The sequence below is a fragment of the Leguminivora glycinivorella genome, chromosome 22 (genome assembly GCF_023078275.1).
Source record: "Leguminivora glycinivorella isolate SPB_JAAS2020 chromosome 22, LegGlyc_1.1, whole genome shotgun sequence".
In the NCBI taxonomy this organism is placed as follows: domain Eukaryota; kingdom Metazoa; phylum Arthropoda; class Insecta; order Lepidoptera; family Tortricidae; genus Leguminivora; species Leguminivora glycinivorella.
In genome coordinates, this window is record NC_062992.1 from 8,834,612 (window position 1) to 8,859,965 (window position 25,354).

At 38.1% G+C, this 25,354-nt stretch overlaps 3 protein-coding genes across 7 annotated transcripts in view; 1 reads left to right on the forward strand and 2 right to left on the reverse strand.

Annotated features, from left to right (window-relative positions):
- The window catches only part of LOC125237918 (transmembrane protein 68), a 52,734-nt gene extending 51,477 nt beyond the window's left edge, over positions 1–1,257 (forward strand). For all 5 annotated transcript variants that reach the window (XM_048145153.1, XM_048145151.1, XM_048145152.1 and 2 more), the window contains one exon: positions 541–1,257. In XM_048145153.1, coding sequence (XP_048001110.1) covers positions 541–729 — 189 coding nt within the window. In that variant the 3' untranslated portion in view covers positions 730–1,257. The remainder of the gene's footprint in view (positions 1–540) is intronic.
- Positions 1,258–7,540: 6,283 nt separating this feature from the next.
- On the reverse strand, positions 7,541–9,869 carry LOC125237982. Its single transcript, XM_048145244.1, has one exon. The coding sequence runs from the start codon at positions 9,708–9,710 to the stop codon at positions 7,920–7,922; it is 1,791 nt and encodes a 596-aa protein (XP_048001201.1). The 5' UTR covers positions 9,711–9,869; the 3' UTR covers positions 7,541–7,919.
- A 760-nt stretch (positions 9,870–10,629) lies between these two features.
- LOC125238048 (ornithine decarboxylase 1-like) overlaps positions 10,630–25,354 on the reverse strand; it is a 42,458-nt gene continuing 27,733 nt past the window's right edge. Inside the window, 9 exon segments of the mRNA XM_048145336.1 lie at positions 10,630–12,316; positions 12,566–12,774; positions 14,171–14,296; positions 15,897–16,083; positions 20,888–20,917; positions 21,239–21,348; positions 21,844–21,967; positions 23,524–23,655; positions 24,685–24,802. Of these exon segments, the coding sequence (XP_048001293.1) occupies positions 12,181–12,316; positions 12,566–12,774; positions 14,171–14,296; positions 15,897–16,083; positions 20,888–20,917; positions 21,239–21,348; positions 21,844–21,967; positions 23,524–23,655; positions 24,685–24,802 (1,172 nt within the window). The 3' untranslated portion in view covers positions 10,630–12,180.

The window sequence follows — 25,354 nt, forward strand, 5'->3', positions numbered from 1 at the left end:
ATTTTATAAGCTATACGTGCAATAAGTTAGACGGAAGTCATAGTAGAGGTGCAGCGGCATATCGTTAATTTTTTGTTCTAATATTTGCGTTTGCACTTCAAAGCCAAAGGAGGATATTTTGAAAACTATTCGATTTATTTGTTCAAAAAATATTAAGGTTTCACTTTTTAATTTGTAGGACAAACATTCGTGTAAGGATAGAAAAATAATTATACAAACGTTTGTCAACGTATTTTTGGGCCACCCTGTAGAACGGCCAAGTAGCGAGCTGTTTTCTTCATATAAAAAAATATCTGTTCTGTTACGTTATTTGCTTTATATTTCTTAATGAAACAAAGTACTTTTTATTACTTATTCAGTCCTACCCTACGTTAAAGACATAAAATAATGAAGAATATTGTTCTGTTTCAGGTTTTTCGAATAAAATCGATTCTGCTTTTCAATTATAGTTTCAATTATAAACAAGAACTTCCCGTGTATTCTTGTTTAGAATAAGGTAAACATTCCCGAGTATATAAGAAAAGTACATTCCCATTCCAGGTAGCAAAAGCGATAGAAGACCTAGTAGAAGAACACCAAACCGTCCCCGGCAACATCCTCCGAGCCCTCACAGAGCGAATAATAGACCTCCCAAAGAAGAGGCCGGAACCTCAAGCCAACGGCAAGTGCCCCAACGGCGCGACAGATGGCGCCCCTAGTCCTAGCGAAGACAAAACGAAAGTCTCATAAGATTTGTAGGTTAGTTTTTAGGTTATGATATACAGCACACTGGTTTAACCTTTTGAACGCTTTAGACATTGCATTATGAAGCAAAGAGTGGTCAAGACATATGTACATTTTTTTTTTAAATACCACGACTTGAACAGCGCAATGAGACACAGATGGCGCCACCAGTCCATTGCACAGATAAAGAATTTCATACGTGAGAGCGAGAAGATGATTTTTTTTTTCTCACATATGGATGACAGTGACATGCCTAGGCACTTCCACAGGCGCCGCCTGGCGGGTTAAATGTCAGTGTGCCTCCTCATTGAGTAGCATCTTAGACCATTTTAAATCCTGACCAGAAATATATGACTATTGTCAAGAGGGCGCTGTTATTTTGATGTATGTATGACAGTCAGTATAGTACGAAGAAAATATGAAATAAAACTATGGAAACGGATTAAATCGCGTAGAATGAATTTAAAATTCATCCCGACGTTTCGAACTCTTTACAGCGTTCGTGGTCAACGGGTGACTGAGGAAAAATTACAATGTGCAAAAGCTACCCACATACAAGAAATATCAACGAACCATGACCACAAATACTCAAAAACATTATACAATATTCAAAAAATTTACCATTACTATGTTAAAAATGTTTTTTTTTTTTAATATTGTATAACTTTATTAATAGTGTGTGAACCTGCCTTAAAAATCTATATTATTTGTGGTCATGGTTCGTTGATATTTCTTGTATGTGGGTAGCTTTTGCACATTGTAATTTTTCCTCAGTCACCCGTTGACCACGAACACTGTAAAGAGTTCGAAACGTCGGGATGAATTTTAAATTCATTATACGCAATTTAATCCGTTTCCATAGTTTTATTTCATGAGTAACTATCGCGGTAACCGAAGACAATATTACGAAGAAAATCGTTCTAATGAAATTCCGCAACATAGCGCGTAGTCTTATGTTTCCAGTCAGGCTAAACATGACTAGTAACGACGCTTGAAAATGAACAATAAAGATCTATCTATCTATCTATCTATCTTTAATGTGTCATTAGCGTTCAAAAGGTTAATCTCATAAAATAGGACCACGCTAAGTTTTCCCACCAAGCTGCGTAGAATAAGGCACTTGTGTGGGATATGTATACATTAATACTGCCAGTATATATGTATGTGGTCTAAATTTATTTATTAGCCAACAACCTTGATGGTTTAATAAATACAATTATATTGAACAGATTAGGGATGTCTATAAAGGTACATTTTTCCCTGATGTGATCAACTCCTTATTCTTTTTGTCAGAAAAGATCATAAAACTGTAAAAAGAGTGCACTTTAAAATGTAAATGATTTACACACTGGTCCCACGAGCTAGTAAACTATGATTTATTGGCTATAAAAACGAACAAAAGATAATCACTTCTGTGTAAATAAAAGAGACACGGCGATGTTTATAGTTACTCGCCCAGCGGTGAGCTATCAATATCGCCGTGTCTCTTTTAATTTGCACGGGAGCGCTGAATCTTTTGTTCGCTTTTATAGTCAGCTCATAGCTTACTAGCTCGCGGTGAGGTCAGTGCCTAAAGGCTATAATATTTTTCACATGACCAGAGGACAGAAAGAGTCATGACTGTTATAATTCGGCATATGTTGAGAGGTAGATTTTTGACATATGATACACCATACCCAAGCAATTTTAAAAATATTAATAAAATGAATCGGTTGCAAATGAAGCGAGACATATCCCATTTTTTATTTTTTGTTTATATAAAATATGAAATATTCCAATAGATTCATGTCTCGAAATGTGTGTGCTCTTAAATAAGTGTATATTTTGTAGATATACTAGATATAGGGGCCGATTTTCTAGTTTGTTGACTTCTTTTTTGTTCGATTTCAATAAAAAAATATTTAATAGCTGATGGAATAAAAGACAAATCTGACCAGTGAGCGAATCGTAAAGCGTTTGGGAATTTGGCTACGCACACTGGGTAGTGCCTCTGCCTGCGAATCCGATGGTCATGAGTTCGAATTCCGGTAAGGGCATTTAGTTGTGCTATGAACTGAGATATTTCCCGAGTAATGCTTGTTTTTTATATATGTCTAACAAAAAAAGTCAACAAAAATATCGGTATAGATGAAAAAGTTATTCGTCAAAGTAAGTTTTATGTGTGTATATTTTTGAGATATTACCAAGGACGATTATAAAGGACCAGCAGAGTCCATACTAAATACCGTACCCCGTTGGCAGCCGTAAATCTATGTCGCTAGATGTCACTAAGAGTGTCATTTGAATAAAAATGTCGTTTTTTTTTAAAATACGCACGCGGTAGTTCAACGGCATTACAAGTGATACAGTGAAAAGTATATAGATGACGCTAGGGGCTCGTGTCATGTTTCAGTCCCTGTTTACAACGCAAGCCATTGTTCTTATTTTGAATTATGACAATCATGCAAAAGAGTACCATACTGTCAAATTTTCTATCTCTTTCATTTTGAGCGTGACGTCAATGATTAGTAATATTACTTTCAATATATTTAAAATTTAGATTTTAATGAGGCCATTTCGAACGGTGTTTATGATAGATATCATGTTGACAATCAATCTCCTGACCGTCTCGCTCACACTAATCCTATCCTATATTTAAACGAGTGCGACCGAAACAGTTGAGTATTATTGAAGATTTTTGAATGTCTGAAATCTTATTGGTAGTTGTCGAAAACCCGCTTTTTCCATAAAGTGTTGGCGCGACGTCAAGTGGGTGATAGGCGTACGAGCAAGTACGCGTTGGATGGTCGACTACTATGCGCGGCGGTTTTTACGCGTACTTAGACCGTTTTCACATTATCCGATCCGATATCGGATGTCGGAAGGATTTCAATAGAAACAATTCAAGATGGCGCCTGTAATGTATGGATTATCGGTCCGATATCCAATATCGGATCGGATAATGTGAAAACGCACTTACGGTGACACACAATCGAAAAAGGTCGTCGAGCCATAAGTACGCATACTTGCTCGTATCGTACGTCTATCGCCCACTTCAGACTGCGTTTCGTTTCGATCGGCGTTTAGCGTCAATGATTATAAGCTCGGCTTCATGGCTTTACGAACCTTAGCTCGGACCATCGAATATGAAACTTATAAATTTCTTTATACGCATGCAAGGGTATAAAGAAGTTTATAACCAGGTGCTCCATGACACCATTGCACCAATCTGTCGCCAGCACCGCTACACTTCAACGGCCAAGTCACACAACATCCATACTAATATTATAAATGGGAAAGTGTGTGTGTCTGTTTGTTTGTCCATCTTTCACGGCAAAACGGAGCGACGTATTGACGTGATTTTTTAAGTGGAGATAGTTGAAGGGATGGAAAGTGACATAGGCTACTTTTTGTCTCTTTTTATATCCCCCCACTTCCTTAGAATGGAGGATGGAAGTTTGTGGAGAGATTTTCGAATTTAACGCGAGCGAAGCCGCGGGCAAAGGCTAGTTAACTATAATAATAAAGAAATCGCAGTAAGGAACTTTATGTAGATTTCATTACTTTTTAGAGATAAACAAGCAGCTCCATCGAGACGGCTATTTTTTACAGAATGTTTTTGGCGGGATATACATAGGCATAGGTATATAACACTAACAAGGTATCTATTGTCTTAGTCCGTTTTCACATTATCCGATCCGATATCGGATGTCGGAAGGATTTAAATGGAAAAAATCCAAGATAGCGTCTGTAATGTATGGGGTATCAGTCCTACATCCGATATCGGATCGGATAATGTGAAAACGCATTTAGTCTCATTAATTATTACTTATGTCAGAGTTTCACTAATTATTTCTTTTTATTCATTTATTATCTCAGTTTAGGTTTATACGAGTACCAAACGAGTAGTATACGAGTAGAAAATATATTACCAAAACAATACAAACTATCATTAATTTATTATAAATACGTAATCCAAAGTGCCACACCTAGTCGGCCAGTGCATGGCCTACGCTGCCGATGGTTAAGGGTGCTCGGAGTGACATACAAGAAACGCTGAACTATCCGCGTTGTGTCCAAGACGAAGCCTGACCGATGAAGCTAGCAAGTCTCTCTACTTGTTAGCTGAAATACTGTCAAACCGTTCACTGTGATTACTCAGATTATTATAAGCAAAATGATCTTCGAATGAACTTTCTGGACAATTGAGATGCATGGGCGCAGTCGAAACCAGCTCGCCCCTTCAGCCGTGTCCCGTTGAAAATCGGAAAGATTATTTTCCTTAGCACATTTAATGTTTACAAATTGGATTCGCCTTCTGTCACCTAAACTGGTAAATTTATGTATGAGGTTATTGGTCATACAATTATTAATTTATACCGTTATTAATTCTGTATCTCTACTCGCATTGCTGCTGCGATTCTAAAATATTTAATATCCATATTATGAATATTCAATAAATCATACAATGACATTTGTGATGTGACATGGATGTCACATCTGTTGGCACAATGATTGCGTTTTGTTGAACGTATTTGAGTTCAACATATAGGTTTATTATCACTAAGTATATTATATTAATGAACAACGAAACGGATGTGACATTTTCCTAGTCCACCAACGTCATCTAGTCATTTTATTTGGCAATAATTAGACAACTTGCGAACAAACTTAGCCAGCGAAGCGATCACAACTACGTCGAGGACGACCAAAAAATATAATTTGTAAAAATTGTGTTTTGAACCAATATTTTGATATTAAAATAAAGTTTTTTGATAGTTATTCATAATATAATATAAAAACAAGTAAAAATATGGGTGAAAATATGTTTTTTTCCACTCCCGGGTTACGAAACAACGCCATCTAGTTTTAAAGCAAAAATTAAGCTTTTTTCAGGGGTACGCTTTTTTGTATGGGCTATATCAGTCTAGTATTAAATGGTCCTTGCAAGCTTTTATTCAACTTGCCTTGTTAGTGTGTTAGTGTGCGTCAAAACGTAGAAGCTAAATTTGACCCACTTCCCGGTTTCCGATTGAGCTAAAATTTTGCACACATATGTAAATCACGTGATAATGCAATATTATGGTATCATGGAGCTGATCTGATGATGGAGCAGAATGGTGGTCATAGGAACTCTGTTATGAAACGCCGTATCCCCATCGAGTAAGGGGTTTTTAGAAACGTCTCGGATAGCAGTAGATGACTGCTGAAAGAAGGTACAGTCGGCGATAAAAGCTTGTGTCAAAAATGATTTTTTTTGCAAAAAAACTTATTTTTATTTCGAGGTTTCATTGGCAAGCTTTGTTTTTTTTTATAGCTTGACCTGGCTTGGCTCGTGTAAATTTTGATATTTTAATATTCTATCTCATTGTATGGAAAATAGTAAATATGGTATTTATAAAATAGCACGATCAGTGCCAAGTCCAGATTAAAAAAAAAGAAGCCGCAAAGCGGATAGTTGGTAGTTAATGTTAAAGACCTACAGCCTATCGCGAAACAGTGGTAGCCCTCAGAACCGCCTGCGTGTGCGTAAACGTCCCGCAGACGTCACGCAAGCGGTGTGGCGTCTGTCATAAGAATCAGTATATTACAAAACGCTCGCACGCGTCTACACACACGCATCTGGTGTGAACAGGCCTTAAAAACATACTCTAGGTACCTATTTTAAATAATACATTAATGATAATATTACTTTACTTACATAAACGAGTAATATTATCAGCTTATATTTTTATAAATATTCAAATAGGTTTTTTGAGGTCATCTTATTACTTAAATTAGTACATTATTCATATGAAATTTTAGTGCCTAATGTGTATTTCATTTAGACCCAACTATATATACGCAAAATAGCTACTTAATACAAATAAGTTCGTATATTACTATGTAAAAATATGTAAGGAAATTAGGTACAAATATAATGAGTATGAAAAATACAGCAATTGAAATGTTTGGAGTATATATGGCGCTGTTACAATAGTCCTATCATTAAAAACAAAAAAAAAAACAACATTTTTTATTAAGGACTCTACTGACCTTGCAACAAATCGCATACAATTTGTAAAGGCCTTATATTTTTTAGACTGAATCTGGCTAATGTAATAGCGCCTTCAGATGCATTTTTGTATATTATTCCACATTAGGACTGCATATTCATTCCCTTAAAAAATATTAGAAAATTAGGACCATGTAAGAACCTTGTTCAAAACGCTTGGACATATCAAATAGATTTAGTTTTTATTTAAATTATTACGTCACAATATTTTATGTAGGTAGTTTTATAAGTTAAAACAGTTCATTGATACAGAAAATGAGTATTTTTACTGGCATACCACCAATAACAAAATATTGTAGAAAAATACTTTTGTTGTTAAAACCTTATATCTTATTTTTGTATTATAAAACATTTAATAACAAAATATGCACGTTTTCTTCAAACTCCTGTAGTTATTAAATAAAACTATGGACATGGATTATATCGCGTATAACGAATTTAAAATTCATCCCGACGTTTCGAACACTACAGCGTTCGTGGTTCAACGCGCGTGGTGGTGGTGGTGACTGAGAAAAAAATTATTATATGCGATACCGTTTCCATAGTTTTGTTTCATGAGTAATAATATTATCGTTTCCTTAATTAAAAAGGTTAATAGTATTTTATGCAACAGGCGTTTAAAGGAGGTCAAAAAAGAAGAGTGGCGTGGGTAACAATTTGTTATTAAGACGCCACGAGTATTTTTTGAATCAGTTAAACACCGTTGCATATAATAGTTTTTCTACTACCATGCACTTAGTTTTTAATAGTTTTCTTTAATAACTTTCGTGAAATTCACACTGTTCCTGTATTTTGACGCAATGGTTTGCACTGTCAGCTCAGCTGCATAAAGCCTTCCCGCGCACGTGCGCAGTATCGTTATAATAATGCGTTGCCTTGGTTACATACAGAGCCAAAAAATGCGTTTTCAGTTTTTTCGATACTGCGCGCATGCGCGGGAAGCCGGCGGTCGCTGGCTTTGGGGAATAGACTTTTATGTAGGGGTTTAAAGATCTATGCACTACCCTGTAAATGATGAATAACAGTTCGGGAGTAGAAAAATATTGTAACAGGCGTGTGCTTTGTTTTCATAGTAATCAAATCTCAGACCACTCCCCTAGTCTTTATTCCGTAGTTAAGTCTGGATCTATGGATATTAGATATTATTCACAGCAAACTTTGTTTAGTTAGTATAGAAAAGCACTAAAATGATTGATATCAAATATTCAAGTACAAATACAGTAATAGACACAAAACAACCATAAATAAATATCATGAACACCCCTCTCAACTCCTGCAATTTTCGCGGTTTCCTCTGCTTGCGAGCTTTAAACTTGTATTTCAGCCGCTCGGAAAAATGGATTCTAGTCAGAAATTTGTCTATCAAGCCTGCTGACCGAATCCTTCCTAGCATTCTGTTAAAAGGCACCACTAAAGGCGACCCTCTCCTAAGATACATAGTTTGTAAAATCGTTCCCAACGGCTCTCTTAATGTATGGATTTTCAAGTCACCATACTTATCGGTAAACTTCCAAATATTACTCTCGTGGTATACGTCCGATGCTATAGTGAACAGTGGCTGATCAGCACACTGCATAACCTGCATCATGCAGTCTAAGGACGTTTTGCAAGGAGTAATCACGTTCGATATGTCGATAACCGGATTCACTTTCAAATGAGCGTACATATCAGGACTTATGATAAATTGATAGTCTGAAATTACTTCTTCCGCGGTGTTGGGCTGATAGTCTCGGATGGGATGCGTCGTGGCGCTCAACAGACTCGCTTGCGTAGCACAAGATATTATAAATATATACAAAAGCATATTTAGCAGCACTATTTTGTAAGACGCTCCAGATTTAACTTTTTTCTGGCTTACGTTATTGAGGAAATAACCCCAGACGATGAGGATATCCCGACTAGTGTCTCTCACTCGTTTCTTAAATATTCTCATGACAGTAACTTGCACACAAAGGAAGCAGAAAAGTGCAAAAATAATCCATAACGCTCGGACTCCGAATTGTTTTCTAATGGCCGACCACATGCTGAGCAGTCTTGCTCGAGGTATTATAATCTTGTAACTATTTACCATGTAAGGGTCTATGAAATCCAAGTTGATCATTCGACCGAGAGTCAGCGAGTAGCCTCCTATGGCTCCCTCCACGTGGTATGTTTCTATTTCGTGCAACATGCCCGTGTAAGTAAAGTTCTTTAAGCATTCTCCGTGATTTTCAACTGTTCCAAAATTCACAAGGTCGACCGTGATACCTGCGTACTTCCGAATTAACATTAGCAAATAGTTCTCGACAGCATATTTTGATGCGAATGACACGAAAGGCCAATATTCATGTGACACAAAATGAACACGGCAGCCACGTAAGTCATTTGTCGTATTCGTCGAAAACGTTTTGATAACGTCGTCTATTTCAGAACAAGGTGATAGCAGCTTCTCTAGCTTTTTTCTTCCAGGACGCTGACATTCATCTCGTTCATCGCCGAATGAGTACACCGATACATTCCGATAGTCCGAGGAGACAAGAGCGACGTTATAAATATGATTATGTGTAAGGAAATTAGAAACATCTTGAAGGTTGTCTTCGAGATCCTCGATAATGATTATAAATTTCGCGTGTGGATTCCAGAAAGGGTCCCTTCGAACTGAGTCAAGACCTCGTGCGAAAACGGAATAATTCTGGCAGCGAATGATATAGACATCGTTGAAGACAGTATCGTTCGGCCAGTAGAATGTTCTAGAGATGTATCTCATAGGATACGAGAGTGAGTGCAGCGCCTTACCGAGCTCAGCGTTGACATTTATTAAAGTAACATCAGTTATTTCATCGAGTTGAATCCCTTGTAGTATCATGGTAACGCAGCTATGCAGCTCAGTTTTATCGTTGTGTTTATATATTTCCGCGGTATGGCAAAATGTCGCTAAAAATAAGAAAATGTAACACATTTGGTACTTTTCCATTACGTAGCAAGTATTTTGAATATTTCTGTACAATACATTTTCTTTTTAAATCCACTGAATAACTGGAGTTATTATGGAGGCGTGTGTGGGCACCATTCATTTGATTTGAATACAATGCGTCTTCGATTCTATTGTACAAATATTACATTAATCATCAGCCTTTTAGTGAAAATGGTAACCTATTAGAAATTATTACTTTATCTATTAACACATTAAAAAGTAATGTGTCATTAAATGGTTTACTTTCTGATGACACGAGTTTAGACATGTTTCATGAAAATCGGTCCACTATGTCGAGGGTTTTTTCAAAATTTTAATTTTGTGGTTAGGTTATTATATCAGGCAGGCAGGCATGGTCGCGCGATAACTGATAAAACATCAGGCCTTCCCTATCGCACTATTTGTAAGTTCGATAGGGACGGCCTGATGTTTTATCATTTATCGCGCGACCATGGTTGCCTAGCTGCCTGGTGATGTAACCAAGATTTAGTCACAATAAAGTAATAAGGGGTCGAAAATGGCTCGAATGGGTTAGCATAATTAGTTATGCTTCTCATTTGATCACTTATCAACATGGATAAGATATCTGTCACTCTCACATTGACATATATCCCAGAAAGTGACGGACACTTTAACCACGCAAATGAGTGATAAATTGCAAGCATCATAGGCCAGCTGATGCTTCGAGAAAAGCATTTATATTTTACGGATAACTTACTATCACCATTTTATGATTTAGGGCCGGTTGCACCAAACCGTCTGTCACCGTTAAAGCGTTCGTTAAATTTTATCGTATGGGAAGTTCCATAGACGTCTGCTGCGTGACGATGATGTGTGTGTCAAATTTGGTTGATGCAACTGGCCCTAAATCTCCGAGCATAGCCGGGAGCGGGTCGCTAGTATAAAAAAAAACACACTCTCCAATTGCAACATATATTGAGATAAAACATTATTTGCGAAACGTTACAGGACACGGCACTACCAACTTTACCAAACTATTAACCCTTAAATGCATAGAAATGTATACATGCATTATGTATTTTTGACTTTGTTGACAGCATGTCAAAATTCAAATTTGAATAAATCTTTGTCAAGGTCATGCATTTAAGGGTTAAACAAATTTCATACAAAGGAATGTCTAAGACTACGTTTAAAATTTTAAAAAGCTTTAAATACATTTCGGCAGTAAATTCAATAAAAATTGTAAACAATTAAAATCATTAATATTATGTGAATGATGATAAAAGTGAAGATGAGCCAAGCGCGAACCTACATATAATGGGTACATCAATATATTTTTAATGATTTGATCGCCAATGGGATATTAAAATATTTTAATTAGTTGGAATAATGTATTATATTTAATAATGATTTAACATTGTTTTGACATTCTATTAAACTTGATTTTTATATCCAAATATTCCTAAAATTTTACATCTTATTCCAACTAATTTAATATAATATGAATCTACTTCCACAAAGAGCTTATATAATGTAAAACAAACAATTTAATTCGATAATTAAGTTTCAAATTATTTTTAAATTACAACATGGTGACAAATACAAGTTTAGAATTTAACAAAACAATTTCATAATACAATAAAAACACGAAAATATAACACGGGGTTGTACGGCACATAAAATTTATAAAATGCATGACTTAAACAAATATATAAAATAAGTGAATTGAATACCCCAAAGGAACCGGTAAGAAATTATTCGAATGGAAATAAAAAATCATATATTTAGAATGAATAAACTTGAGAGTTTTAGATTCATGTGCGTTGTCAACCTTAACAGTTTGCCTTGTTGAATTTTGGCTGAACTTAAGCATTATTCACTCTAAATAATTATGAATTTTAACGCCCCCCGGGCGCTTGCGTTACATGGGTGAATCAACTTTTTGAATCTGTACTCACAAAGGAAAAATGCCATTATACAGTCACAGACATGTGTAACTCCGTATAGACAGATAGTCTAAGAAAAAAAAAGTACCCCAAAACCATACAGAAAAATGTACGGTGGCCTAGATGGCGATATACCTTTGGGGGACGCTCTGCTAGATGGCGCTAATTAATATTTGATATTTTAACACATATCAAGCTAAGAGCTATTTGCCAAGATTGGCACTGAATCTTTAGTAGTTTCATGTGTTCTGCCTACCCCTTTATGGGATACAGGCGTGATTGTATGTATGTATGTATGTATCCAGCTAAGAATATGGACCAAATTGTTAAAACTGAGGTTCAAAAGTTTTAAGCCTGTGTCGAGCGAGGGATGGCAGTCTATGAACTGTGATTACACATTTTACTTTGACAGTAACTCTCTAACTCGATCCTCTTTGGTATAGAAATCTAGCCTATTGAAGGCATTTTGTAGTTTGTAGTATTAGGACATTGAGCTCCAAGAACGATATGAGTCAGTGAAAAAGTGGATTCGCTCACGCGGGGGGCGCTCAGTACGCGGCGGCTCACTTGAGCGCGCACTCCACGAACACGCGGCGCTCCTCCGGCGGCGACGGCGGCGGGGTCTGCGGCGCCGGCACGCGGCCCAGGTTCGGCTCGAACTGGGACTCCGCCAGCGGCCAGAGGCCTTTCAGCACAGACCTGGGGAAAAAGTAAACATTTATAAACAGCTCCTCGCATCCGTTAGATAATACGTGGATCGAAAACCAATATCTAACTACCACAGATACTTATCCGATGTAAATCAAACACGCCTTCGGGCTTCGCTCGTTATCGTACTTATTCATCACCCAGAATCTTAAAACAGAAACTAATAAGGGCAACACGCCTCCTAGCTTCGCTCGTTGTCGCACCCGTTGACCTTGAGCCGTACTAGTAAAGGCTACTCACCACAGACGATGGTCGACGAGGGTCCGCACCTTGGGCAGCGGGAAGCCGTTGAAGGCGGAGGCGACGGGCATGGTGTAGGCGCCCATGTCGCGGAACACCAGCCAGGACCCCACGGGCAGCGGCGGCAGGCGCGTGGCGGGGAGCACGCAGTCCAGGCTGTCGCACGTGGGGCCCCACAGCGAGCAGGGCAGCGGTTTCTCCGTGTGCGGCTGTGGGTGAGGTGTGTATGTTAATAACTTGTTATTTTGCTTAGAGAATAAGCATCGCCATTCAGCGAGGCAATGCGGCCAGCCTTTTGGGCACGCTGCCTGTTGGGGGCGACTTGCAGGGTGTTTTTGAGTTGTAGGTGTGTGTGTGTGTTTTTTTAAAGTACTTATGTATTTTTATATGTAGGTAGGTTTTTGTATGTAGGTTTAGTTTTTTTTTTTTACTCAAAAAAGGTTACACAGTATTATTCTAATTATAGTATTTTCGCCAAACTGTATGACAGTTTGTTGGCGAATGCAAGCACTCACTATTATTTCCTTATCGTCTACTGTGTAAGGTAGGTAGCAACAGCAACACACTTGTCCGACCAGCTGGTGGCCATTATCTAACTACAAAAACAAGTTTTGAAGGCGGTCGGAGAACTGTGAAACCATTGCACAATTCTGATGCTGATTCATACTTAATCTAATTAAACTACATTACTTAGGTACTAATTCACTAATTCTAATGTCTAATTGATACATTTACGCTATTGACGAAGCATGTTGCGGATTTTCCATTGTTATACTTTTTGACGAAGCTTGTAGCTAATAACGGAATTTGTATTCAGCTGACAAAGCCTGCGTTGCGGATTTGAAAATATGGTCACTGATTAATAAATTAAATAACTTGTTTTAAGAGTATGTCGAAGAATTCTCAAAATCTCCTCAAGTGCGTATAACTTTCCATCAGGTCGTGCTAATGATAATGTATGATTTTGGGGTGGTGATCTCACGTATTAAATTGTCATACTAAACGAATTTCTCTGGGGGACTAACTACATAATTATCACAAATTGTGGGTCAGTTGCCTTCGAGGGAAGCCAGTCCTGTCAAACTGATGTAACTTGGCAGACGTTCAGATGTACTCTCCGAATAATCACTGCTCAAACAAATGTGTCGCTTAACTTCAAACCCGGGTAAATCCATTCTGCTATAAGGTTGATTATTTTTCAGATTATATAATATATATTTTTATACATAATCAACCTTAAAGCAGAACGGATTTACCAGAGTTTCAAGTTAACCGACATAAATAAAAATATCATGTACACCTTAAGAACCCGAAGTGGACAAGATGTATGAACTATAACACACATATTTAACATTTCTCATACCGATCCCATGGGAAACTTTATTTAATAATACCACACAATCAACTCCTTACAGCCTCTAAAATACCTACTTTTCAAGTTGCATATCGTCACTACTTTTAAAAAATCTGGTATCTCACGCTGTTCCTCAAAGTTAAAACGCAGTAAGTCTATATGCATTCCATACATACTTACTACAATTTTCTTTTCATTGACAGACGAAGATACAAGTTTTTTTTAAAGTAGTGACGATATGTAATACTTACGTAGAGAGTGGTAGCCTCGACTTGCTGGTGGTCATACAGCACACAGTTGAAGGACCCATAGACACCGTCATTCATGAAGTACATGGTGTGTGTTTCGTCCTCGCCCGAGACGTCTTTGGTCACGATCTGACGAAAAAAAAACACCTCTTTTACATCCTGTAATTACCGGCCGACATCCGGTTTTTATAATTATAAACTTAACTAGGGAACAAATCAAATTATTTTATTGAATATTTTGCGATTTGTTCTTTTTTTCAAGTAGTCACACTACTATATATAAATTATAAATTGAAATAGATATCATACACGAAAGAAAAAACGACAAGGCCCACTGGTGGCCGAGCCGGGAATCGAACCCGGGTCTTCAGCTTACGCGGCTAATTATAAACTTTCTTATAACAAAGTCTGATACTGAACTTATAACAAGGTTATTATATAAACTTCCTTATAACGAAGTCACCTTTTATCCTTTTATGACATTTTTGAAGACCAAAATCTTTCTGGTACCTAATAAAATCAGTAAAATATGCTTTGGTTCGTATAAGTTTCAATAACAAGCGAAAAGATGCTGGAATAATATTCCACCACCGATACGAGTTAAATCAAAACCGACTGTGTGTCGAAGGCTTAGTTGATAACTAAGGTAAGATAGAGACAGGTGTGGTTACCTCTCACTTTACGTAAATCATGGCATAGATACCTCTTCGTGACTGAAAATTGTATATTTCAACTACAAGGCGACAAAGTGCTGGAATAATATCCCACCACCAATAAGTATTGTCAAATCAAATTTTCGTAACGTGTGTCTTAGGGGCATCGTTAATGACCAGAAACAAGTCACAATAAGAGAGACAGGTGTGTTTACCTCTCGCTTGGCGTGGATCATGATTGTGAGCGAGTAGGCGGCGGTCGCGAAGTATACATAGACAGTTTCAAGTACAAAGTAACGTAGTGCTGGAATAATATGCCACCAACAAAACTAAAACTGTATCAACCATGTGTCGTTGATGACCAGATACAAGTGACAGGAGAGCAAGGCTCGGAACCGGTTTTTACCGGTTAAAACCGGTTTATATCGATTTTACTCCGAATTTTGTAAAGAACGCGAACGTTATGAGAACTTTATTTTAACCGAAATAAATCAAATTTCTTTTTTATCTTGCAGAAACATCTGCGAGCGATATTACATATTTTTAAAGTAAAGGAAAAATTCACACCTCCGGCAAGACTCGAACCTGCGACCTTTGGCCACAACCCACCCTAAGGCGGTTGAGTATTGAGGGAAGGCATGGATAAATTCGCACACATCCAGCAGGCCTCCGTGGCGCAGTTGGAAGCGCGATGGCCCCGGCAAGGCCAAAGGTCGCAGGTTCGAGTCCTGCCGGAGGTGTGAATTTTTCCATTTTTCCTTTACTTAAAAATACGAAATAAACCGGTTTATTCGACGGGTCGCGAGTCGCACCGGCGTCGCATAAATGCCTACGTTCACGCAGCGACTTTTTGATTGGTTAGAACAGTATTACTTATCATGCTGCGGAATAAACCGGTTTATTTTGTTCTAAATCGAACGAAACCTTTATGAAAGCGTTCCCCTAAAAACCGATTCAAAAATAGCGGTTTTTCGAGCGAAAACGAAATTTAAAAGTTTTGCCGCAAGTACATGATAACGGTTTGAAAATTTTACCGATATCCGAGCCCTGCAGAAGAGGGTGATAGGTGTAGTTACCTCTCGCTTGGCGTGAATCATGACTGCGAGCGAGTACGCGGCGGCCGCGAAGTACCTCCCCGGCTCCGCGATGACGCGCACGCCGTGGTCCGGGAAATGGGTCTCCAGGGCTTCGTTGATCACCAGGGACACCTGCAAACAAATTATATTCTTTAAATAATAATTAATGACGGCACGTGGAGGATAAGGAGGATTGTGTCGTGATTGACGCTAGATGTGTAGGGTTGCAAATAGAAAAAAAAAACGTTTTATTTCAGAATTATGAAAAAAAAAACATGGAAAAAAACCAAGCACCATGTTTTTTTTCTAAATATGTTTTTTTTTTTCAGATGAACAAATAATACGACAATAACGGTTTTTCGTGATATGTAACGTTCCAATAACAATAATTACAATAAAGTACATTTTAATTCGATAAACATTCAGTATGCAAACGTTTATTGGGGAATCCCCGATGCGGCGTGGAGCGTCGAGAGGCGGTGGTGTTGCCAACAGTAAATAGCGACAACTACTTACTACAGATTGTGTAAATGTTAGTTTTATAAAACCAGAAATTATAGTTATTAAATGTAAATTCGTTTAATAGTTAACATTGTAATGTTCTTCAATAAAACAATTGATGAGGTCTTCAACGATGTGTTTATTAATTGGAAAACTAACTTATTTTAATTATAATTAATACATTTCGTGAGGAGTGACATGTTATCTGTATGACGGTCTAGATCCAAGAGGCGGGGTAAGATGTCATGATTGACAGCTAGAGATTCTTAAGGGCGCGTTACACACCACGTCTTAAGGCGGATACACACTCTGCTACACCTTCCCCTTTTAAATTGAAATTTCTTTATCTTACAATGAAACAGAATGATTACTTATAATTCGTTATACAAAATTGCTGTTATACTTTCTAAATGAATAAAGTTAGCTCTATCTTATTAATACTACAGTTAAACATCTCTACACAAATCAGTCTTCAAACAATTAAACAGAATTACTTTATTTCTATATATTTGTACTTTCACTATTTTCAGTCTCTATGGTAATATTTATAAATTGTTTCACAACATTGTAATATACTTTCTAAAATTAATAACGTTAACTATATTTTCTTAATACTACTAGTACATATGAATCACTTTTCTCCCCCTTTTACATTAAAAATAAAAATAACCATGAATGTTGCGCCTTCAGCCAACAGTACAGACTCCGGTGGAACACAAAGCTGCGCTACGCGACACGAGGTCGAATATGAAATGATGTTCGTGTGTATTCCACATTGTTCATATCTAAAATATTGTAAGACCTAAAGCCGTTACATTTACAAATCTTCCCTTTTAACCATATATTAGTATTAGGCTCTTTTTTAAACCACACATCTTGTCCCATATAAAAACTCTTTTTAAATTTACTCGTACTATTGTAATACTTAATGTTTCTATTAAGTGACTTTTGGAATTGATAGTCTACATTACTATTCAGCGTTGGCTCTAAATATTTATGATTAACAATAGCTTTAGTTTTAATATTCCTATTCATCATCAGCTGACTCGGGGAGAAACTTGTTCCCGAGACGGGTGATGCCCTGTACTGTAACAACGCTAACCTAAAGTCAGACTTATCTTCGTGACATTTTAATAACATTCTCTTGGCAATCTGTACCCCCATCTCTGCGAACCCGTTTGACTGAGCGTATCTAGGGCTAGAATATGTGAATGTGAAGCCCCACTCTCGAGCAAATTGCAGGCATTCTCTGGAGTCAAATGGCACATGGTCTGACACTACTTCGCTAGGGATGCCCCAATTACAAAAAACATCTGTCAGGCTATTGATTATACATTTGGCACTTTTATTCGATAATAATTTAATATCTAACCATTTAGAATAGTAATCATAAATTATTAAATAACTTTTACTCTTGAATTCCATTATATCAGTAGCTATTTTTTTAAAGGGTAATTTAGGTACTTCATGAGGCAATAAGGGCTCTTTCACATTATTTTTTTGATATGTCTGACATATAAAGCATCTTCTTACAAATGTATCCAAGTGTTCATCAATTTTTGGCCAATAGTACATATTCCTGGCAATTTGTTTCATTTTAGCTGTGCCGAGGTGCCCTTCATGTAATATTTTCATAAATTTTAAACGCAATGTGTTAGGTATTATTATTCTATGATTTAAAAACACTATGCCTTCGTCTACTGTTATTTCAGATCTTAATTTAAAGTAATATTGCAAATTATCTGACACATGCTTTTTGTCGGGCCATCCATTCTTAGTATATTCAATTAATTTGGATAATTCAATATCATTATTCGTTTCAGTAATTAATTCTTGTTTTTGCTCCGTAGTACACTGCAAGTGACTCGCGAGCCCTACGCAGTGAACCATTTCATTAATATATGGATCGTCTGAGTTATCACACTTAATATATGCACGAGATAATAAATCTGCTATGTACATGTATTTACCTTTCAAATATTTATATTCTATGTTGTATCTTAGTAATCTTAACTTCATTCGTTGGAGCCTAGGGGACGGTACTTCATGAATATGTTTTTTAAGCAAGGACTCTAGTGGTTTATGGTCATTTAATATTGTACATTTTTGTCCATATATGTAGTAGTGATATTTTTGAGTGGACCAGCACACACTAAGCAATTCTTTTTCGATTTGAGAAAAATTTTGTTCAGACGGAGTTAAGCTCCTTGATGCATAAGCCACTGGCTTTCCCTCTTGCATAAGGCAACATCCCAAACCATCCTTAGACGCATCACACTGTATTACTATAGGTATTTTATGATTAAAATTTTGTAAAGTAGGAGCTTCTGTTAATTTATTTTTAATATTTTTGAAAACATCTTCATGAATGTCCGTCCATAACCAGGTCACATCTTTTTTTAACAATAACTGGAGCGGTGATGCAATACTAGCCAAATTCGAAATAAACTTTCTTAGATAATTAACCATTCCGAGGAATATTTGCAACTCTTTTTTATTGGAGGGGCTCTTCATATTAGTAATGGCAAGAATCCTTTCCGGATCAATTTTCATGCCTTCCTCGGAAAAAATGTGTCCAAAGTATCTTACTTCTTTTAATTTGTACTGAAATTTCTTTTTATTGAAACGAACATTGTGTTCCTTGGCCCTTTCAAACACTTTGTTCAGTATTGCATCATGCTCTTCCTCTGTGACACCACATATTAATAAATCGTCACAGTACACAATTACACCTGGGATGTCACCAAAGGCAGTTTCACTGTACCTTTGAAAGACCTCCGGGGCTACCGAGATGCCAAAAGGACACCTTAGAAATTTATAACAACCAAATGGGCTGTTAAAAGTGCACAAATCGCTGGAATTTTCAGATAATTTAATATTATAGAACCCATCTGATAAGTCTAAAACTGAAAAGTATTTTTTGTTACACAATTTTGAAACTATTTCATCTAATGTTGGTATCAAGCGATGTTCTCTTATTAAAACTTTATTTAGATCTTTGGGGTCGAGACAAATCCTAAGCGAGCCATCTTTCTTTTCAACAATAACAAGGTTGCTTACGAAACTCCTAGGGTGTGCGACTTCAGCTATTACTTTGTGTTCCACCAGCGTCTTCAGTTTCTCAGCAAGGCGGCCCATCAATGCCTGCGGCACTCGTCGCGGGGGCCGAACTACTGGCTGGACTCCTGGCTGAATTCGCAACTCCAATGGCTCCTTAAACTCCCCGACACCCTGGAATAATTCACCATTCAAATTAACAATATTATCTTTGTTTGAGCACACGGCTCCATTCGTCACAGTATTAATTTCTTGTATTTTTAATAATCCTACTGTTACCAGGGACTTGAAACCCAAGATAGGACGGAAATTTTCTTTAATAATTACAAATTCAACATCAAAACTTTTTTCATCATTTTTAGAATATGTCTTTAAAGTAATGGTGCCCAGTGGGAAGATTTTGCCACCATTGTAGACCTCAATAACTGACCTTGTCTCAGACAACCTGTTTTGAATATCATCATTGACAATTAATTTGAGATCCCTTAATGACAGGACATTAATGCCTGCACCTGTATCACATTTAAATGATACCCTTTTATTTTCAACTCTTAATTTCTCCGTCCACTCATTCTTGGAAAAATCAATGGAATATACTAGTCATAATTCATGTATTTTATTATTAGTATTTGTGTCATTTGTGTTCATTTCATGAACTTGTTTGTTAGGCATATGGCACCCTACACTGAAATGGTTAAATTTCTTACATTTTGAGCACATTTTTCCGAAAGCTGGGCAATTCCTAGGTCCATGCTCAGTCTTACATTTTCTACATAGGTAAAAATTTTTGCTGTACTGATTAGTATTATTGAAAGTCCTATTATTGTTAGTATCAGAATACTTATCTTTGTTATCCGAAGACCGGTGCACTGTGTACTTCGCCTGTACTGCATGCACCTCCGGGTTCTTCAGTGTCTTCATGTGTTCTCTGGAGAGTTCAGCAGAGCGGCATATGTCTACCGCCTTTTCCATGGTCAGTTCTTTTACTTCGAGCAGCTTCTGCTGAGTCCGTTGGTCCCTGATTCCGATGACTATTCTGTCTCGCAGCATCCTGTCCTTTTCTTTGTAGTTACAATTTTCAGCAATTTTCCTGATGGCTGTGTAAAATGCATCAAACGTTTCTCCGTCTTCTTGGTCCCGTTTGTTGAAATTGTAGCTATTAATAACTTCGTTTTGTTTTGGCTTAAAATGTTCGTCAAATAATAGTATTATTTCTTCTAGCTTCGTTTTCTCTTCTGTTTGCAATACATTAAAATACAGTTCTTGCGCTTGTTGCCCGATGCAATTGAGGAGTATAGCCGCTTTTCTCGTTTCTGTCAGTCTTTCGAAGCCCGCAGCGAGTAGAAATATGCGGAAAGATTGTTTAAACCTTAACCATTGTGGCCAACAATTGCTGATGTCATCGAGGTTAAGGCCCTGCGGCATTTTATATTCCACCGCGCATGTCATGCTGTCTACCTCGGCTGCGTCCATTTTCGTAGTTTTCTTTTCGTTATCTTCGTCGTCTGACATTTTTAGTTTCGTACCTTAATATTTTCGTATTCGTACAGGCCGGTGTCCGCCATGTGACTTCGATCTTAATCGAATTTAATCTTCGTAATTGTTCTTCTCCGACTGCGCCATGTAATGTTCTTCAATAAAACAATTGATGAGGTCTTCAACGATGTGTTTATTAATTGGAAAACTAACTTATTTTAATTATAATTAATACATTTCGTGAGGAGTGACATGTTATCTGTATGACGGTCTAGATCCAAGAGGCGGGGTAAGATGTCATGATTGACAGCTAGAGATTCTTAAGGGCGCGTTACACACCACGTCTTAAGGCGGATACACACTCTGCTACAACCGTCTCGCCTGCGCCGGAGCCCACGTGGAACGATATGCCGATCACCTGAGGGGCAAACAAAAATCAATATAGTCAATGTTTTTAAAATTATTTAGAACCCAATATGACGGCGGCCGAGCGCTGGCGAGCCGAGCGAAGCGCTGGTAGCCTAGCGGTAAGTGCGTGCGACTTTCGTTCCGGAGGTCGCGGGTTCGAACCCCGGCTCGCACTAATGAGTTTTTCGGAACCTATGTGCGAAATGTCATTTGATATTTGCCAGTCGCTTTTCGGTGAAGGAAAACATCGTGAGGAAACCGGACTAATTCCAATAAGGTCTAGTTTACCCTTCGGATTGGAAGGTCAGATGGCAGTCGCTTTCGTAAAAACTAGTGCCTACGCCAAATCTTGGGATTAGTTGTCAAAGCGGACCCCAGGCTCCCATGAGCCGAGCCGTGGCAAATGCCGGGATAACGCAAGGAGGATGATGATGATGACGGCGGCCGAGCGTAAGATCCAGCAGACCGTAAAAATCCTGCTTATGAAAATGAAATATCAACTAACCTCTAGACCCAAGACAGCAGCCAGTTTGAGCAGACGCGGCGCGTCAGTGCCGGGGTCGCAGCCGAACTTGATGCCGAGCGGGCACTGCGCCGCGGCGGCGTCGCAGCGGATACGCAACACCAATCTAGAAAAAAAATACAATAAATAAGGAAGGTATACATATTCAACTAGGGAACTATAGATGGCAGCACCATCTCTCTCGCTATATCGTAATCCTGCAAAGGATTCGTATAGGAGGTGCAAGCACTGATTGCTAGCCCTTATAGCCCAGCCACGACATTGGTCTAAGCGCGGCAGCGGCGAGCGGCAGCCATACGTGCGAATGAAAAGTCCCATCGCTGTGTCTCGCTTCAATGTATGGCCGCCGCTCGCCGCTGTCGCGCTTAGACCAATGTCGTGGCTGAGCCGTTAGAGTTGGTCAAAAGGCGCCTAGCCTTATCAGAGATACAATACACTAGAGTTTCGTCGGGTACCACGGCGGGCGGGTGGTCTAGTGGTGAAGACGTTAGCCGATAAGCTGAAGACCCGGGTTCTATTCCCGGCTCGGCCACTAGTGGGCCTTGTCGTTTTTTCTTTCGTGTATGATATCTATTTAAATTTATAAGGTATACATATTGACACGAGTCAAAATATGAATAACATAAGCGGGAACGAATAAGGACTGTATCGTCCAGACATGCCAAGAGAACAACCCCTTTTTCTTTATTCAGGACCGCTATTAGTGCGCGGCAAACTTTTAGGCCATTAGGCGCGGTGGTGGAGGCAAGTTCGCGCGTCGAACACATACGAGCAGAAAAAAAAACTAGCTAATAAGAAAAATCGCTTTTGCGCAGGTAAGGCCACATGGTCTAAAAGTTTGTCGCGACTATACTTCACAGTAGGTGCCGAGAATTGGTTCCCTCTATTTAGCATAACATTAATTGCCCGAAACGATTTTCGCATAACAGACTTCGCATAGTCGATTCTCGCCGAATGTTAATTTGGCAGAAAACTTATTTGTCATAATCTAAAATAATATAGTAGTATTACATACGTTATGATAAAAATTCTGCGTGGTAAATTTCGACTAAACCACGTTATGCAGAAATAATGTACCTATGAATAAAAAAACATTCGACAAATAACCTTTATGCATGAAATATATTCGGACAAACAAAAATATGCCTAGACAAATTATGCGTAACTATACTATGCCATAATAGATTATGCGAAAGGTGAATTATACCAATCTGTGTAATTTCCTGTTTTCCAATTTGCTTATTATGTATTCTAATTCTTTTTTGTAACTTATTTCTTTTGTGTATTCTGTGTGTATTGTGACAAACAAATAAACGTATATCTATCTATCTATCAATATAGATTATGCCAAAAAGAATTCTTCATTGTAAAATCATGCCAAAACAAGGGGAACCGTCGAGAATGTCTAATACAATTTCTGGATCTAGGGGTGAGCGAAAGAATCTCGGTGTGAGCCACACCGATATTCTTTCGCCGAGTACAAGTACATGCCGATTCGCGTTCCATTCAGTGGTGACGACCTTAGCTGCTGGCGCGCGGTCCGTTTCTTAATGTAAGTAAGAATTATGAAAGGCGGTATTTTGTGAACATCAAAGCAGTGAGTCTTCTGTACTTGTACTATTACATATTCTGCGCTGGTGCTTAAAATACTCAGTCACTCACTGCGCATGCGGCATGAGTTGTTTGATCTTCATCAGCTCGGGCTCCGAGTCGAAGGTCATGGTGTCGACGCCGGCGGCGCTGGCGTGCCGGATATGAGACGCCATCTTGGCTGGGTTCGCGAAGATTATGCGTCTGTGGACAAAAAAAATAATTTAAAAAAGAAATAGTTTATATTCATTAAATAGGCAATTAGACTGTAGGTACTTAAAATAAAATATTTCATACCATGCATGAAATAAAGCATCAGATAATTATAAGAAAACTAACAACCCGCCCCGGCTTCGCACGGGTACTATATCTACATGTAAACCTTCCCCTATAATCACTCTATCTATTAAAAAAAACCGCATCAAAATCCGTTGCGTAGTTTTAAAGATTTAAGCATACATAGGGACATAGGGACAGAGAAAGCGACTTTATTTTATACTATGTAGTGAAGTGAAGAGGGACAGAAGTTATTTTTAACTCCAATTTATATTTTCTAAATCAAATAGAAATATATAAAGTAAATCAGTTGACCGTGACGTCACTCAATTCGATTTCATATTGATTCCATATTAGCAAGTCGTTCAAAATCGTCTTGACAGTTCTTAAAAAGAAGCTGATTTGACTAGGAGGAAAGTAGCATATTCACGCACGACAGAATAAGCACAATTTAGAAAACATACACAACGAACTGTGTGGTGACGGGTTAAGAATTTCACCACCCCCTTTCTTCCCATGGGTGTCGTAGAAGTCGACTGTGGGATATGGGTTGAATTGTGGCGGCGAGAGACTGGCAACCTGTCACTGCAATGTCACGATTTCGATTTCTTTCAACCCCTTTTCGCCAAAAGTGGCACTGAAACTTGAGTAGTTCATGTACGAAGAGTTCCCTTGATTTTCCAGAACATTGCATCCTGCTCTGATGATCCAAGACTTAATAACGACATACATGCATATAAGATTGACTCACATCAAAGACAAATATTGCAAACTTCGATCTGTTTTGTGTACCTAAGGGCGAGTTAGGTACTTGGCTATGTGCTTCCGCAGAGGGGGAATTATTGCGAATGAATGCGACTGCTTTCCGTGTTGGTTGAAGGATAGTTCTGTACTGTGATAGTTGGTTGAAGGAAGTGATAATTCTGTACGTAGTACGAATTCTGTGGTTGTACTTACTCAGGCGCAACTCCAAGGCTAGTGATCAGCTCAATCTCGTTGCGCGAAGCACAATCGAAGCCGGCACCGAGAGCGGCCAGCGTGCGCACGAGCACCTTATCGTCGTTGCATTTCACCGCTGTAACAAAAACGCGTAAATATAAAATAACCATATTTTTAAACAGGTTTCTGCAAGAGTTAGGACACTATACAAGCTGGCAATATGCTGAGATCAAAGAGGATCGAGTATTATAGAGAGTTACTGTCAAAGTAAAATGTGTAATCACAGTGCGTAGACTGCCATCTCTCGACACAAACTTAAAACTTTGGAACCTCAGTTTTGACAATTTGGCCCATATTGTTAGCTTGATATGTGTTAAAATGTCATATATAAATATTAGCGCCATCTAGCCGAGCGTTCCCCAAAGGTGTATCGCCATCTATGTCACCGTACCATTTTCTCTAGGGCTTTGAGGTACGTTTTTTTCTTAGACTTTATCTGTCTATACGGAGTTACATATGTCTTTGGCTGAGATTAAACATTTCGTGGCACCTTCTCGTTCAGCTATGTGTTCCTATTTGTAATATTTTTCTCTTCTGTGTGTTTACGAAGAAAATGAATTCTATTCTATTCTATATGATTATGTCGATCGAATCTGGGGCAGTCCAACGAGATTTAGCATCTCTAATT